The following is a 16333-nucleotide window of genomic DNA, read 5'->3' as shown; positions in this document are numbered from 1 at the left end:
GTAATGACATGGCCACATGTATTTACAAAGATATACCAATCTCTGTCTTGTGCCTTGGATGTTGACATAAACACCCAGCATTCCCTTGCCAGAAGTAGGCAGGAAGCCTAGGAACTAGTGTCTGTTCTTCATCCAAAACCAAAACAACTTAGAAAAAGAGAGGGGAGGGATCGGTGGCAGGATCTGAGAAAATACCCTCTACGGTCAACAGGGCCAACCTCTTAGGGAAGAGGCAAGACCAGTGGAAGGAAGGAATGTAGCCTGTACCTTGGAGTATGAGGTCAGAGTGATGATGACTGGATCGAGGAGGCCATTCTTATGGGGTCAGACAAAATTGTGTGTTTTATTACTGATCATTTCTGCTTCCTTTATTAACATATAGGATTACTCTAAAAGCTGTTGAAATGAAAAAAAAAACAAGCTTGAGATTTTTCAGTTTCTCAAGTAACAATGGTTTTTTGTTTTGCAAATGCTTTTTATCACATTTTTCTTAATAGTTATTGTAAGGAAACAAATGCTGAGAGGAGGTTAATTCTCTTGGTTGGTAGGATTTCTGTTCTCTCTGTATGCTACAATAACAGTTAATATGCTCCATCTATCAATATTGAGCTGGGAATTTATCCCATTTTGTTTAATGAGCAGAGCAAGTAGCTTCTAGGTTATTAATAGTTAACTTTGTGTCCCTCCATTGTATACAATTTTATCTTCAGTGCTAAACAGTGCTGAGCACATACTAGATGCTCAATAAATACTGAGTTAACTACCTCATGAATATTTTAAGACAGTGTTGAGAGCTATTTAAAGGCTGTAAAATCAATTTTGTATACCTCAATCAGTATATTTTGAAAAATGAAATAGTAAAGAAAAAAAAGTACAATGCATAGCCATGATATTATTTTGTGGAAACTGATTCTGTTAACTTATACATGTGAATGCTGGGGCATGCTCTGTTGGTGGGTGATGAAATAATTTTAGTGGATCATGACTGTCATAAAAATAGAATGAGATAGGATAAGATAGGATGAGATAGAATGGCAGAGTGCATCACATGGACTGTTTTTTCAGGAAATTTTTGTTGTACATTAAAAACTTATCTTTGGTGAAATGGAATCAAGTTAATTTCTTGTTAGAAAGAAATTAGATGTAAAAAAAGAGTTTGAGAAACACTGCTTTAGGATCAGGCCTCTCAGTTGCTCAGCTTTGTGGGGGATGATCTATGGAACTGTGTGTCAGGAAGCATACTTAGCAGACTAGTGTGGCAGGTATCCCTGTGGAGTTATGCAGTCCAGGAGCCCTGCTCTAGGGCATCTGTGATATAAATACTACTCTCTCCTATACCTGTACCCATGGGTCTTGGAGAGAGATTCTGAACTTCCCTGGATTAGCTCCTACCCCAGGAGTTATCTTGGTAATACCTGCAGACTTCTGTCTAGTTCCATTCTAAATCTGTAAAATGGTGAGTTGTTACTTTGACTTTGCCAGAAGTACAATTCTTAGAAAATAACTTTTACTCTACTCTTTCCTTCGTTAACATTAATGTTGTTTGATAGAAGTTCCTAGAAGGTAGAAGCTTATGATTTGATTTATTTAGTACTACATGCATATGGAAATGTAATCTGTTTTGATGACACTGTAGGAATTATGTTTCAGCATTATTTTTAATGAGTTGGATCTTGGTAGAGTTAACTTTACTGCCTAGAATTTGGGTACTTTTAGATGCTACTTCAATATTTTTAGACCACTTGATTTTAGTAAATAAAGCTTAGGCATCTCCTTGAGAGCTTAAGGATTTATAGTGGTTTTATAAGTGAGCTTAGTGTATTGCAATAGAATAAAATTCTCCCAATTTGCACACTGGGACAATTTATTTCTTGAAAGGTACAAAATAGATCATTGAATCAGCAAACATATCACACCACTATGAGTTCTGTTATCACTTTTGATTACATAGACTCGATGTCTAAATTCAAACATTTTAATTCCTTTTTTGGTACAAGAGGAAACATTAAACCTGGATTATGTAAACAAAGCAAGTGGTGTAACCCTGATATTAGGAAACCTTCTTAAACAGCAAGACATTGTCTGTTGTAAAAATATCTTACAGCAAAGAAGAAATGGCTCATTTTGCAAAAATTTATCTAAAAGAATAGACATAGAATTTTATCACATAATCAAGAATTTAATATAGTTTTGGTATTTGGTTAAAAAAACAAGAGCAAAGGGCAACTTTCAACCTAGAAGTCTGTGCATCAATCGGATGAGGAATCTAGGCATTTAAAAACTTGGGTGGAAATACTTTCAATAGCAACTATTGTTAATTCAGTCACAGCCTTAAAGGAATCTTTGCCTTTTTTCACTCTATATAAGTCTACATTAAACAAGAGGCTTACTTCCCTTCAAACGTCCCATATCCTGAGAGAGCTAACGTACAATAATCCAACCTGGAGTATTTTTATCCAATAACCTTTTTGCAACTATAACCTCAAATGAAGGGAATGACAATTTCCCTCTCTTCACTGGGATGTTCTAAGAATAAATAAATACAGAGAACAAAAGAACAAAAAGCCAAGTTTATATCTGAAGTATGCTTTTGTGGTCTCTAAGTTTCTTATACCTACCAGTTCAGAGGTTGCACTGAGTTTCAATCAAATGTATTTTGTGCTGAAAAAACACTTTCTTTTCCAGAGTTAAATATATATATATATATAAATATTCATGAGCATATATTTATTCACAGGTTTATTTATATTCTTGTTAGTCGATGTGTATCTTTAAGTGTTAAGGCAAAGAAATGATTGAATTATTTACTCTTTTGGTACAAACTCATACTCTGCCCCTTCAGAGGACTTTATTTTCATGTGGTTAGAAGAGCTGATTAAATGTTTATTACCAAAAAATGAGACTATAAAAGGCATTTTAAAGTGAAAAAATTGTATTTAATGACTTCATCACTTGGAGGAAGGCAAGCTTCAGTTATTAAGTTGGTTAGCAGAATAGTCTAAATCTTTTTGCTTCTTTGAAAATTGTGAAAACCCACAGGGCCACGAAAGGCTGGGTCCTCTGCAAAGGCCCCAGTTACTGGCATGTGTGTTTTTGTTCTGTGGTAAACAGGTGGGCAGCGGTCAGAGGCCTGAGGAGGCATGGCCCTGATGAAATCTGCCTGTCAGGGCACTTGATTTTGAATTCTTCCCTAAACCAAACAACAGGACACATGCTGGAACCACTTAAATGTTGAAATTCATGTAACTTCATAAACTGAAAGTTGCTTTAAATGTATATATGACTGATGGATTTCATAACATACCTGCATTCAGCAGTTTGAATGTTTGGACTGAGACTGAGGAACTGATTGGGTTTGGTTGCCAGATCCACCAGAACTTTTTTTTTTACAACTTGAGGAAATGTTACCAAGTATCCTACTGGTCATTTTCTAAATCTGTTACATGGAAATATTAAGCTTCACTTGTAATTTCGTAGCCAAAACGGTACTAGAAACCTGTAAACCCTGCAATGCAAAGCGTTCAGAGAGCTTCAGTGGAAAGGCAATTTCAAAACACCAAATAGAATTAATAAAACCTGATATCTTCTAAGTTTTAGAAGTGTTTTCTAAGCATTTCGTATCTTTTATCTGATTTTTTTTTTTTTACCATCTTTGCCCTCAATTCTCATATATGAGTTATAATACATTTTAAATATGGACTGGTATTCACATATAGGCCTAGAACATGAATATTTGGGTTGTTTATAATAAAAAACTCTCTATAAAAGAAGTTCTTGAAAATAAATAGCCTATCAAGTTAAATGTTTTCAGAGTGATTTCTGGTCTTCAGTGTAGTCTTAATGTAACATTTTTGAGCTGCTGCTTAGCAGAGTGGAAAAAAGGCACTGGGGTGAGCAGGAGGTATCTGAGTTCTGTTCAGGCTCCACTACCACAAGGAAGACTTGGGCCATGTCGCCTGTAGGTGTTTCTCACCCTCACTGTGGTATCAGAACTGGAGTGACAGGGCTGGCATGGGCCCAGGTGTCTCCTACAAAGGCCTACTGACACATCACCCACTAGGAAACCCATTCTTATCTGAGTGAGGCAATACAAAATCATTTACATAAAGGTTACCAAATATAATTCACAAATGAGGGCTAGTTCTTTTGATATTGTGGACATTTTATCTGCATTGACACAAACATCCTAGTTATTGTATAGTAGGATATCAGAGTCCAGAAAGAGAAGGCAAAATAAGTGACTTTGGTCTAAAAGTGCATCAAAAGTTTACAAACACGGTTTCTAACATGCGCTGATGTGCTTCAATTCACAGTCTTTTGGATATCTTTAAAGATTTGAAAGGGAAAACAGTATTTTTGACAACTAGATGCTTCCAATGAAGAACTTATGCAGCTGGGAGGAAAATGGATTTTAGGATCAGATGAACCTGAATTCAAATCCTTATTCAATTATGTATGACTTTGGATACTCAAGTTCTCTGAGGCTCAATTTACCCATCTGTAGAATGAGCACAAGAACACCTTATACTTTGGAAGACTGCACAAATTTAGAAATAATACAGGTAAGTCACCTAGTACATCACAGGTACTCAAGGATAATTAAAGCAACATTTTAAGAATAAAATGTGTTTTCTTCTAATGTCTTCCTAGTATGCTAGGAATACTTAACAAAACTTGAAGGGAGAGTTTATGTCTGTTATCAGCTGTCTCATTGTAAATGCCCACCTCTGGTGTTTATTTGATGGATGCTAAGCAATTATCACGACAGTACATTCAGCTGACACAGTTCACTGTGTATCTAAAAAAAATGATATTAGAGACCTCTTCAATAAATCAGCTCATCAAAAGAGCTACATTAGTAAATCTACCCATTTTTATTACCAGCTGCACATCAGATCTATGTACATTAATTAGTATTTAATTTTATTAAGTTTAATACTTTAAAAAATTCTAATTGACCTAGACTTTTATCAAGCATATGTTTTCTCTTACACATGATTGGTCACATCCATATCATTATTAGACATTTATTCTCATCCCTTTTAGCTATTTATATGCTAACACTTTCCTTATATTAATAAATTTTCAACATATGTGTTTCAACAATCCCAGCACTGGCAATCCAGATCTGATGTTTTACAGAGAGGCATGGAACAAGAAAATACACGTCTAAGACTATATAAAATAAGTCTAAACTTGACAATCAGAAGAAACAAGAACATAAATAAATGTCGGTCTTTTCCATTATAGATAAATTAATATACATCATTAATAAAATACGTACACTTTGCAATATGAACTTAGACCTGAAACAAAGTAAGTTGAGGTAAGGGGTATCAAAATTTAAAAATATAATACAATGAGACAAACAATGTCTCATCCAAATGATTGAAGGTATGCTTAATAAATATAGTGTATTTTTAAATAGCTACTGACTTTATGTAACTTTAATCTGCTAAATGCATAAGATTAAATTTTCATTTACTTGAGATTATCTAAAAAGAAATACGAGTCACTGGGAAGCTGGAAGCCCCTTTGGAATAAGTATCCTGTTAAACACATAAAAAATAGCTTCATGAGATTTCTTAGACTAAAGAAGGCACTAATCATTTCAATTATCTTTTTCACCTTATATTCTTTTTAACACAAGAGGTCAATGAACAGTTCTTCATTAAATACTGACATCAAACATAACACATAACAGAAGTTGTGGAGAATGGCAGGTATAAGTAGTGACACCAGGAAGGAAAACACTTGATTTTACTATCAACAACAAAGACATGTAGGTCATAATGCCTTTCTAGCATGGTGGTATAACGCGGTCTATATATAACCACACAATAGCTTACTATTAAAAGCCTCAGCAGTTTTCTCACTTCCAGTAGCAATCTGGTTTTAAAAGCCCACTGTTTTCATATCTGAGTAATACTATCTCTATATTCACTTTTTATTTCCACCTTGTCATTTCCCACCAATCTCTCAAATCATTATTGTTGGATTCTGGGTATTTCTAATATTCTTATGGTCAAATTTTCAGACGTCCCCATGAATTTATCTCTGTAGTGCTTCTTTACAGTTTTTTTTTTTATAACAATTTCTGAGGACTCTACTGAACAAAATACAGTTCTTTCTAATGTGTCTACTTTCAAATAAATCTGTCTCCATTAATAGCAGATAATGAGATACAGTAATGTCAATGGTAAAAATAATGGTTTAGTTCTACAAGAAAACTGCAAAATAATTTCAAGATCAAAAATTCTGGAAATCAGGTTTTCAAGCCTTTTTTATTAGAAAACTTAAATTATTACCTTTTTAAAAAAGGAAGTAGCCAATATCCATTTTTGAATTTTTTCAAACAAATAGTAATAAAGTATAGCAAACTAGGATAAGAAAACACATTAGAAGACAGCTTTCTACTTCATACAACTTCTAGTTAACTCTTCCTATTCATTCACCTATTTCTGGTCAGCAGCAAGAACAAAAAATATCCATTTATTTTTGCCTCTTTTTTGGATTTTCCAAGGTGAGCTTCATTTACCTGAATACAAACACAAACTAGGGGAAACGGCTTTTATATTGGCATTGACCAAGTACATGTCTCATGAACCAGGAAATCCTGCCTTCTATGGCTTCTTTCGCAGTTTAGAGTCCAATGGTTATTGAACCAACTGAAAGCCGAACGAAAATCAAAACGACAGATTGACAACGAATAACGGAAACACACGGAATCCTCTTGGTGGTTATTTTTTTTTTCTAAGAGACAAATCCCTAGCATTCTGTAAATAAAATTATAAATACTAAAGAAATGGTGAGAATTTCACATCGGGGAAAGGATCATTTCTTATCATAATAAATATTTTGGTACAAATTTTAAAAAAACGTATAAAAGTTTAGTACCTTGGGGTACTTTTTTCTAATAAAACCATACCTGCTTCAGAACTTGTTTGATTATAGCTGCTAACAATGCTGTTTGGTATCACTGGAGTGGAGGACGTTGCAATTCTTGACTGAGGTGGATTGGGATGTAATGAGTTTCCTAAAGCCATGCCCGACTGACTGAGCATCCCACAGCTCCCGCTAGCCTGAATCTGATTGATTAAGCCTGTAAGGTGGTGGTTTGGGACTGGGCTGTTACTGTGAACAAAGTTAGTGTTTGCATTGTGGCAGTGCACGGCTTCCCCTCTTAAAGGCATGCTCTGCGTCAGTGAATTCTGAAGAGCACTGGAGTTCATACTGGGATCTGTGAAATGCAGCTGGTTAGCAGAGCAAGGCAAAGCAGTATTTGAGCCCCCACAACCCGGAGTACTATTGCTACTCAAGTGAGAGCTTTGACAACTCATAGACTGTAGTAACTGAGACATTGAACTGATGGGAAACGACCCCTGACCCTGCTTCCTTAGCAAGTCGGGTCCAGGTTTAGGAACTGCAGAACTATCCATTTGAGACTGTCTGAGCAAACTCAACACTGTGGTAGGTGGCTGTTTTCTTTTCCGCAATGAGTCTTTTTGCTGAGACATCAGCTTATCTCTTAGTGCTGCTCGACCACTTTGCCCTTCACCTGACGGGAGAAGCATGTTGGCAGTAGGAGGGAACATGGTGTTTAAAGTGCTATGTCCTTCAGTGTTGCCACTGCCAGCAACAGCTCCAGAATTGCTACTGCTGCTACTGTTGTTACCAGCAAGTTTGTTTTGATTTGCTAGCTGTGCTTTGGCTGCTGCTGAGAGTAAACTACTTGCTGGAAAGGAGGCAGCATTGTGCTGGTTCAAGATCTGATTTAAAGGCATTCCCAGCAAACCAGGCTGACTCTTTACAGAACCACTTCCGGCAGATGCAGTAGGAAAAGCTGCACTGCTTGGGGGATTTAGTACATTACTCATTCCAGCAATTAATGGGTTAGGGATATCCTTGAACTGATGATGTCCATCGGACTTGGTAGAAGGGCTTGATGGCATTGATGGCCTTGGGGACCCTATTGTTGACCTTGGTGACCTGGGTGGAACCTTAATACCACTGCAATTGGCCTGGGGTCCTAGAGGTGGCATCATGAAATTTCCGTGTTCTGATGATGTGGAAGATGAGCGTGATCTTTGGGGCGATGCCTCAATCCTTCCAATTCCAGTCCCCATCATGTGCACTGGGGATGTCACTGGAGAAGGGGACAGGGAGGTTGAAGCTGAATGCTGAACTCTTTGTACATGACTCCCATGATTCATATGACCAGGTTTTACGGTTGGCAAAGGGAGATTACTTGGCAAAGGAACAACAGCAGGAGGCATGCTTACATTCATCACAGGTACCTGAGAGTGGACATTTGAATGGAAACTAGTTGGATTAATGATAACAGGGTTCTGATTCACCGGTTTACTAGGAATAGGGTCAAGAATGCCAAGTGGATCTTTCTCAGATGTTAATGGCTTTTTCTGAAGAGCACAAGAAGGTGGAGGAGGGGGAGGTGGGCCTTGGGGTGGTTTGTGGTGGAACATTGCTCGTGGTATTTCCATATTAGTTGAAAAATTACACATTGGTTTTTTCATTACTGGACTCTTTGTAGTCAAGGTTGGGGAAAGAGGTATATTAGTCCTTCCAGCCATTGCACAGGATGACTGTACAGGAGAACCATGTAGCATTACTGAAGGTGGAGAAAGAGGAGTCCTATTCAGGTGAATAGGACTAGAATTGGGAGCTCCGTGAAAACCAGGATTATTTCTTGTGAAGACATCAGGGCTTCCAAGTGGGTCAGTCCTTGGCGAGATCGAGCCGTCTCCATATATCTGGGAACCTGACGATGCGGGGCTGGGCAGACCTCCATGGCTGCCACGGAATGGAGACTTCTGTCCATGCTCATTGCTGCCCAATCTCTGCCGGGGGTAGACAGGGTGGAGTTCTTGTTGCTGGCTTCCAGGCAGTTCTTGTACATATAGCCTTCCCATGGCGTTTGATGATCCAATCATTAACTTGAAAGGATTCTTACATTCAGGCATTACAGAATTTGTAATTCCTTCATGCGACTTATTTCTTATAGATCTTGGAGTTGCTGCCCGTGAAGGTACTACTGGAGTTGCATCTGATGTGAAAGAGAGAGAGAGAAAAAAAATCTGTTAGTAGTCTCAACCCTTTTGTGTACGAGTGGAGGAAGTGAAGGAAAGGAGAAAATGAGGAAGGAAGGGCATCTGGAAAAAGAAATTTGCAAATAGAAACAGTGACTCTGCAATTTAAAAAAAAAAGGTTTGTATTCTACAATAAATTTTGACTGAAAAAAATGCACATTATTCTCCCTTAGTTGACCAAAGGTTCTCAATAACTGCTCATTATGCTTGTTTACCTCCTATCTGTTGAGAAAGGATGGGGCTCTGAATCTGTACATACAGACATTAGTCATTCTAATAATGTTTATCATATGTAAAATCAAGATTGACAGCCCAGATGGAAATTATAATGTTATTATCATTTGGATTTGAATTTTTTAAAGAATACAGTTACAAGAGAAAATTGTAATCTGTCTGGCATACTATTCTCTTGGATGATTTAAATGAACTGCCATTTTCACCAGAAAATCTGTTACCTTATAAATGTTTCTATAAACCTCCACAAGACAGCTACAAAAACTCTTTCTTATTCCAACATTTTCACTGTGACAGTAAAAGAGTCTTAATTTTTGTGAATTAAGTAAACAGGATTCTGAATCTTTTATAAAGGGAGTGGTAACAACAGTAAATACAGTGGAGTTAAAACAAACATGCTAACTTCACATCAAGTTGGTAATACTGCAACACTTCAATTACTTTACCCTTAATCAGTCATTGTTGTAAAACAGGCTTCATCAACCAACTCTGGTAAAAGATTGCAATTCTTTTCTTAGGATAGAATTCTTACGCAAAATTTAGTCAGAGTGCGACCATCTTCAGTATTGGGTTCCAATTGAGTATTCTCTTTTTAGAGTGCATTGCTCCCTTGCTGGTTTTTTGGAGTCCTTTCAATTCTTGCAGAGATCAGACAGAATACAGGCAACAAAAGCAAGCTGGTTCATCATACAGAATTTTCATTCAATCATGTCAGAATTCGAGTTTTAAGTTTTTTTAGTCCCTAAAGATGTTTAACTATTTTATAAAGTTGTGACTTCTAAAACAGGGGTGGCAAATAAGATTAACTTCATATGCCAATTCTCATCAACTGGTGGTGGCTGCTTACAGAACTGTGATTAAAAGGATGCCAAGCTCTAGCTGGGCTGCATGAGAAAATGCCAATGATTCTATTAGAGGCACAGGACAGGGGAGTGGTACTGTTCACGTTACATACTGACCATCCCAATTCTGAGACCTACAGCCCATCAGCAAGTATACTCGGATTCATTGCAACCAGAGGTATATTTACTTGAATGGATAATTACACATTTAAGATAAATATTGGGGGACTTCCCTGGTGGCTCAGATGGTAAAGCATCTGCCTACAATGAGGGAGACCCAGGTTCGATCCCTGGGTTGGGAAGATCCCCTGGAGAAGGAAATGGCAACCCACTCCAGTACTCTTGCCTGGAAAATCTCATGGAAAATCCCAGGAGTGTGGTAGGCTGCAGTCCATGGGGTCGCAAAGAGTCGGACATGACTCAGCGACTTCACTTCACTTCAAGATAAATATACTTCTACCTGCTGGGTACTATACAGGTTGAATCATAACGTAACAATTTCTGAGACAGTGGTTTTCAACCTGGATAAACAGAAGTCTTGATAGGTTACAATAAAGAAGTAAAAGAATGCAGTGAACATATATATTTTTTCTTGGGAGGTGTGGGCTTTTTGTTTCTGGGATGGTAGAGATTCTTTCAAAGAGTGATTTCTGGACAATACATGAAAATTAAGAGAAACAATCATATAAGAGAATGGCAGTAGATAAATTCAACTGAAATCACTTTTTTGATAAAGAAAGTTTTAAAGTTCATAATCAAGAAAATAACACATGAAAATGTTTGGGGCACTAAGCATGGCATTCAGTGAGAACAGAGTTGTCTCTATTAACATCACTAACATCATTACAGGATTGACTGTGTCCTCTTCAGTAATAAAACCACCAAATTGTGTCTTTTCTTATTTATTTATATAGCCATCTATAGTTCAATGATAAGAAATATAGACACTGGCATTTTTATATTCAACAGAATTTAGAAAGGAGATGATGTTTAGAAAGGATTTCTTCCCTACTGGGGAAAAATAGTTACAGTTTTAAAAATAACAGGAATACTAAACAAATAAAAGTCATGCTGCTGTTATGTGGCAGTAAGGAAATAAAGTATTACAAGAGTTGGGAAATATAAATGCTGGGCACCCAACAATTGCTTTCCTGTATATCAAATAGACTTTTTGAAAGAGATAAGTTACATGTTTATGCATGTAACACAAAGAGAGGTGAAAACTACTGAGCCTTAATCCTTAATTATTTAAATCTTAACCTTTTAATATAGTTTAAAAAATTGAAATAAATGCTATGTCTGAAGCTGGTAAAAGAGTAGAAATTAATCCAATCAAGTATATAGTTTTAAAAGGAGATGAGATATACCTTATATACCTATACTAATTTAATTAAATATTTATCTTTAACTTCATTAATGAAACTAGAATGTATAGAATATGACAAGGGACCTAGATCAAGATTCTGCTTCTAAGGTGAAAAGACAGCCTTCAGAATGGGAGAAAATAATAGCAAATGGAGCAATGGACAAAGAATTAATCTCAAAAGTATACAAGCAACTCCTGCAGCTCAATTCCAGAAAAAGACCCAATCAAAAAGTGGGCCAAAGAACTAAACAGACATTTCTCCAAAGAAGACATACAGATGGCTAATAAACACGTGAAAAGATGCTCAACATCACTCATTATCAGAGAAATGCAAATCAAAACCACAATGAGGTACCATTACACGCCAGTCAGAATGGCTGCTATCCAAAAGTCTACAAGCAATAAATGCTGGAGAGGGTGTGGAGAAAAGGGAACCCTCTTATACTGTTGGTGGGAATGCAAACTAGTACAGCCACTATGGAGAACAGTGTGGAGATTCTTCAAAAAAACTGGAAATAGAACTGCCATATGACCCAGCAATCCTACTGCTAAGCATACACACTGAGGAAACCAGAATTGAAAGAGACACGTGTACCCCAATGTTCATAGCGGCACTATTTATAATAGCCAGGACATGGAAGCAACCTAGATGCCCATCAGCAGATGAATGGATAAGAAAGCTGCGGTACATATACACAATGGAATATTACTCAGCTATTAAAAATAATACATTTGAATTAGTTCTAATGAGGTGGATGAAACTGGAGCCTATTATACAGAGTGAAGTAAGCCAGAAAGAAAAATACCAATACAGTATACTAATGCATATATATGGAATTTAGAAAGACAGTTACGATAACCCTGTATGCAAGACAGCAAAAGAGACACAGATGTATTGAACAGTCTTTTGGACTCTGTGGAAGAGGGCAAGGGTGGGATGATATGGGAGAATGGCATTGAAACATGTAAATTATCATATGTGAAACGAATCGCCAGTCCAGGTTCGATGCATGATACAGGGCGCTTGGGGCTGGTGCACTGGGATGACCCAGAGAGGTGGGATGGGGAGGGAGGTGGGAGGGGGATTCAGGATCAGGAACATATGTACACCCATGGCAGATTCATGTCAATGTATGGCAAAACCAATACAATATTGTAAAGTAAAAAAAAAAAAAAAAAGATTCAGCTTCAGTCATTAAAAAGGCAACAAGGCAGACTCTGTAGGCAGGGCTGAAACTGCTATGATGAGTGAGAGCAGCAGTAGATATGAGTACATGCAAACACATGTGCAAGGTACGGTGCAAAAATGAAAACATACTTACATCAAGGTGGCAGGAAAATGGTAAATTTTAAATAGCTTATTACTATTAAATGTTTCTAAATTATTGCAATATCTTTTAATTTAAAAAATGTAGCTTGTTAAAAGAAAAAGAAAAATTCACTAAAATATTTTTTTCTTACATACCTTAGTGGAGCAATTTTTCTGATCATTCCTGTTAAAGTTTAAAGGTTAGTTTAAAGGTAATAGGGTTACTGAAGAGGAGCTCTCTGCTAATAATTGCCATATTTGTCTCTCCCTGCCCTCTTCACAGAGTTCTAGAAGTGACCTGTATGGTATCACAACTGCTTCTCTTTGATCTAAAGCTATCAATAATTTGGCCCCAATTCACTTATGCAGGTTTAATTTTCCACTTGTGTCACATTAGTCTCCACCTCATTCCTAAACTATTCCATAGTTGTTCTGGACAAGAATTTTATTTTCCTTATATGTCTAAATCCTACTATTTCCCAGGGCTGGTTCAAATCTGAGTTCTACAATAAAGCTTTCTGATCACTGCAGGTTACACTCCTCATCCCTATTTTTTTAACTATGCAGAGCAATGTTATTTATCTTTCACAAACAAATGCTTTGGTGTTCAGCCATATTTTATCCAGAATTACTATTCAAGTGTTAACTGTAATATTTTGGAGAGTTCATATTCTAGCCCTTACGTAGAAAAGTTCCTCAGTCTCAAAGTATAATTCCACAAATTACATATGAATAATAAAGGGAAAATGTACCTCAGTAATGGACGTAACTTTAACCAAGCAATCAAACTTGATGTCATCAATATGGGATAAACTGCCATTATGTGCTTCCTAATGAAGACATAATACCACCTATGCAGTATTCCTACCAAACTGTGTTTAACTTGAATAAAAATACAAGGAAGCAATCAGGCAAATCCAAATTGAGGAACATCTATAAAACTGGCCTAGACTCAAAAAATATCAGTGTCATGAAAAGATTTAAAAAGATTGGGGAATCAGTGTAGATTAAGGAAATAAAACAACTAATTACAGTTATATCATCTTTGCATTCTACATTAAAAAAAGAGATTGGGCTGACAAAAGGTATAAGAATATTATTAGGACAATTGGAGAAACCTGAATATAGATTGCGTATTAGATAATACTATTATATCAGTTTTAAATTTCCTGAATGTGATAATTAGACTGTGGTTTTATGTAAGAGAACATCCATGTGTGTTGAAATATTTATGGGTGAACTGTCACAATATCCGTAGCTCCTGAAACAAAATATTAATTGGTAAGTCTAGGGTATTCAATGAATTGTTTATGTAATTTTTCTGCAGCTTTGAAATTTTTAAAAACTGAAAGCATGTGTGCATGCATGTGTTGGATGGAGGTGGAAAAAGTTACTGACAAGGTGATTTCAAGGTGTTAGTAGGTATTCAATATACAGCTATTAAATGACTTAAAGAATAATACTGCTCGTTCTTGACAACAACAGCTAGCTGCACTGCTAGCTGGACTGACACTATATATTCCAATTCAGCCCTAGGAAAAAGGCTACATTTGTTTCCTAAAAACCAATGACACTTTCCCTTTTGTTAGCTCAGCTCTATGTACCTTCATAGTATTTGTAGGTGCTATTCGGTGTTTATTCTGCTCATTTAACTAAATGACTTGGATAGGGAATTTTGGGAGACAAATTTCATGTGAATTTTTCAGAACTAATTATCAATTGTAGTGAAAAGATAAACCATACATAATTTTAAACGCATTGTGTGTGGTTGAAAAGTGGACTCGGAAAATGCTTGGCAAAGTGGTTTCTAGTGGCTCCTTCTCCAGGAGAGAAGTGGGGGAGGAAAATTCCTAAACCCTTCACCATATTACATACTTGTTCCTCCTCCGGGACTGGTGAGCACCAGAGAAGGGTGTGGGGTTTCCATGCTTTTATGAAGTGTGGCCACTGCAATGATTTTTCTTTTATGTATGCATAGCTTTGTGACATCTTCATCTGCTTTAACATCTTCTGCAGTTCTTTGTTTCACAGCAGCTCCAGGATCAAAATTAAACACCTGGAAAAAGCACAGCCTTTGTTTAAAATATGCCTGTAAAAATATTAAGTAAAAAGATCCCCTTGTTAAAAAAAAGAAGTTCTGCATAGATTAACCCATATATCTGAAGAAAACTTTCTCAAGTTTTTAAATTTAAGACAAGCAGCTTTATATATAATGTAATAAATACCTTCTGCTGAACTTACAGTTTTTAGTGGCAGGGAAAATAATGAAAATTATTCTAATTCTACAACAGCCAAGATAAATACATGGAAAAAAGTATAGTATCTGATAATGTTCCCAATTTTAGATTCTTCCTGCTGTTAAATAGTACAAAAAACATATAAAATACAGTTAAAACCCCTAAAATCTGACACTGCTACATAATAATTTTTCCTTTGGCTTTATTTATTTTGGTATATTAATATTACCTTTTTACTGATTTAAAAAAATCCAATACTCTATTTAAAAAATATTTATTGTATATATACATATAAGCTGTTTCAAGTGCTTTTTCTTGAAAGAGGTGACACAAATAAAAAAGAAAAATTTGTCTACTGATCTTTAGTTCTAAGATTAGCACTATTGCAGGTATTCAGGAATAATGACCTGCGTCTATAGTATATATTTATAATCATTTAAAATGATTTTGCTTTTCACCTTGCAAAAGAGTAAAACAGTTTCACTTTTGGCTAGAAAGGTTCAGCTTTGTGATTTTAGAAATATTTGTGGCAGATTTATCAACACCGGTGCTAAAAATAACATTGTGGACTGAGCAGTAAGGAAAGAAAATACTGCACTATTAAGAGTGAGCATGGGTATAGCTCTAAGAAAAAGGTGCAAAAGAGGTTTTTTTTTTTTGCAAAAGAGATTTTGATGAAATATTTAATATGAATATAGGTTTGTCACCTTTGAAAATGACTCTTGGACTTGAACTATTTTCCACAATTTTTAAGCATTCCAAAATGCATGCAAAAGGTATCTAACTTAAGACTTTAAAATGCATATATGATTGGAGAAGTAATATAAAAATGAAATGCCAAATGAGAAAAGCAAATATATGAAACACCTAAAAAATAAAAAATTGCTGATACATCTATTGCGAAATGGTTACCTTGGGAAGAATAAGAGGACATTCCAAGCCACACTTGCATGTTCCGTCAGTAAGCAGGTATGTTTTAACCTGCTCCAAGCAAGATAACAAAGACCCACTGGGACTGTAAAAATAGTTTAAAAAAACATCAGGAAATAATTCTGACTACACATATTACATGAAAAAAAGGCATAATTTATAGTCTCACTGTCCTTCACAGGATAATATTTTCCTACTAAGGAAAAGCATTTTCTTTGTCAATATTATGTTAGCTACTAAATTATAGCCTTTAACACTATCGCTCTTTCTTTTGAACCAAAATATTTCTCAGAAAAATACAGTTTTTC

General features: G+C 36.0%; 1 protein-coding gene across 7 annotated transcripts in view; it reads right to left on the bottom strand.

Moving 5' to 3' along the window:
- The window catches only part of MBD5 (methyl-CpG binding domain protein 5), a 195255-nt gene that overhangs the window by 39228 nt on the left and 139694 nt on the right, over positions 1-16333 (bottom strand). For all 7 annotated transcript variants that reach the window (XM_043488160.1, XM_043488157.1, XM_043488159.1 and 4 more), the window contains 3 exons: positions 16008-16110; positions 14734-14914; positions 6929-9064 (listed from right to left, as the gene is read on the bottom strand). In XM_043488160.1, the coding sequence (XP_043344095.1) occupies positions 6929-9064; positions 14734-14785 (2188 nt within the window). In that variant the 5' untranslated portion in view covers positions 14786-14914; positions 16008-16110. The remainder of the gene's footprint in view (positions 1-6928; positions 9065-14733; positions 14915-16007; positions 16111-16333) is intronic.

This window comes from Cervus canadensis, chromosome 15 (genome assembly GCF_019320065.1).
Source record: "Cervus canadensis isolate Bull #8, Minnesota chromosome 15, ASM1932006v1, whole genome shotgun sequence".
Classification (NCBI taxonomy): domain Eukaryota; kingdom Metazoa; phylum Chordata; class Mammalia; order Artiodactyla; family Cervidae; genus Cervus; species Cervus canadensis.
The sequence above is the reverse complement of the archived record's forward strand: the minus strand, read 5'-3'. Positions and strand labels throughout refer to the sequence as shown.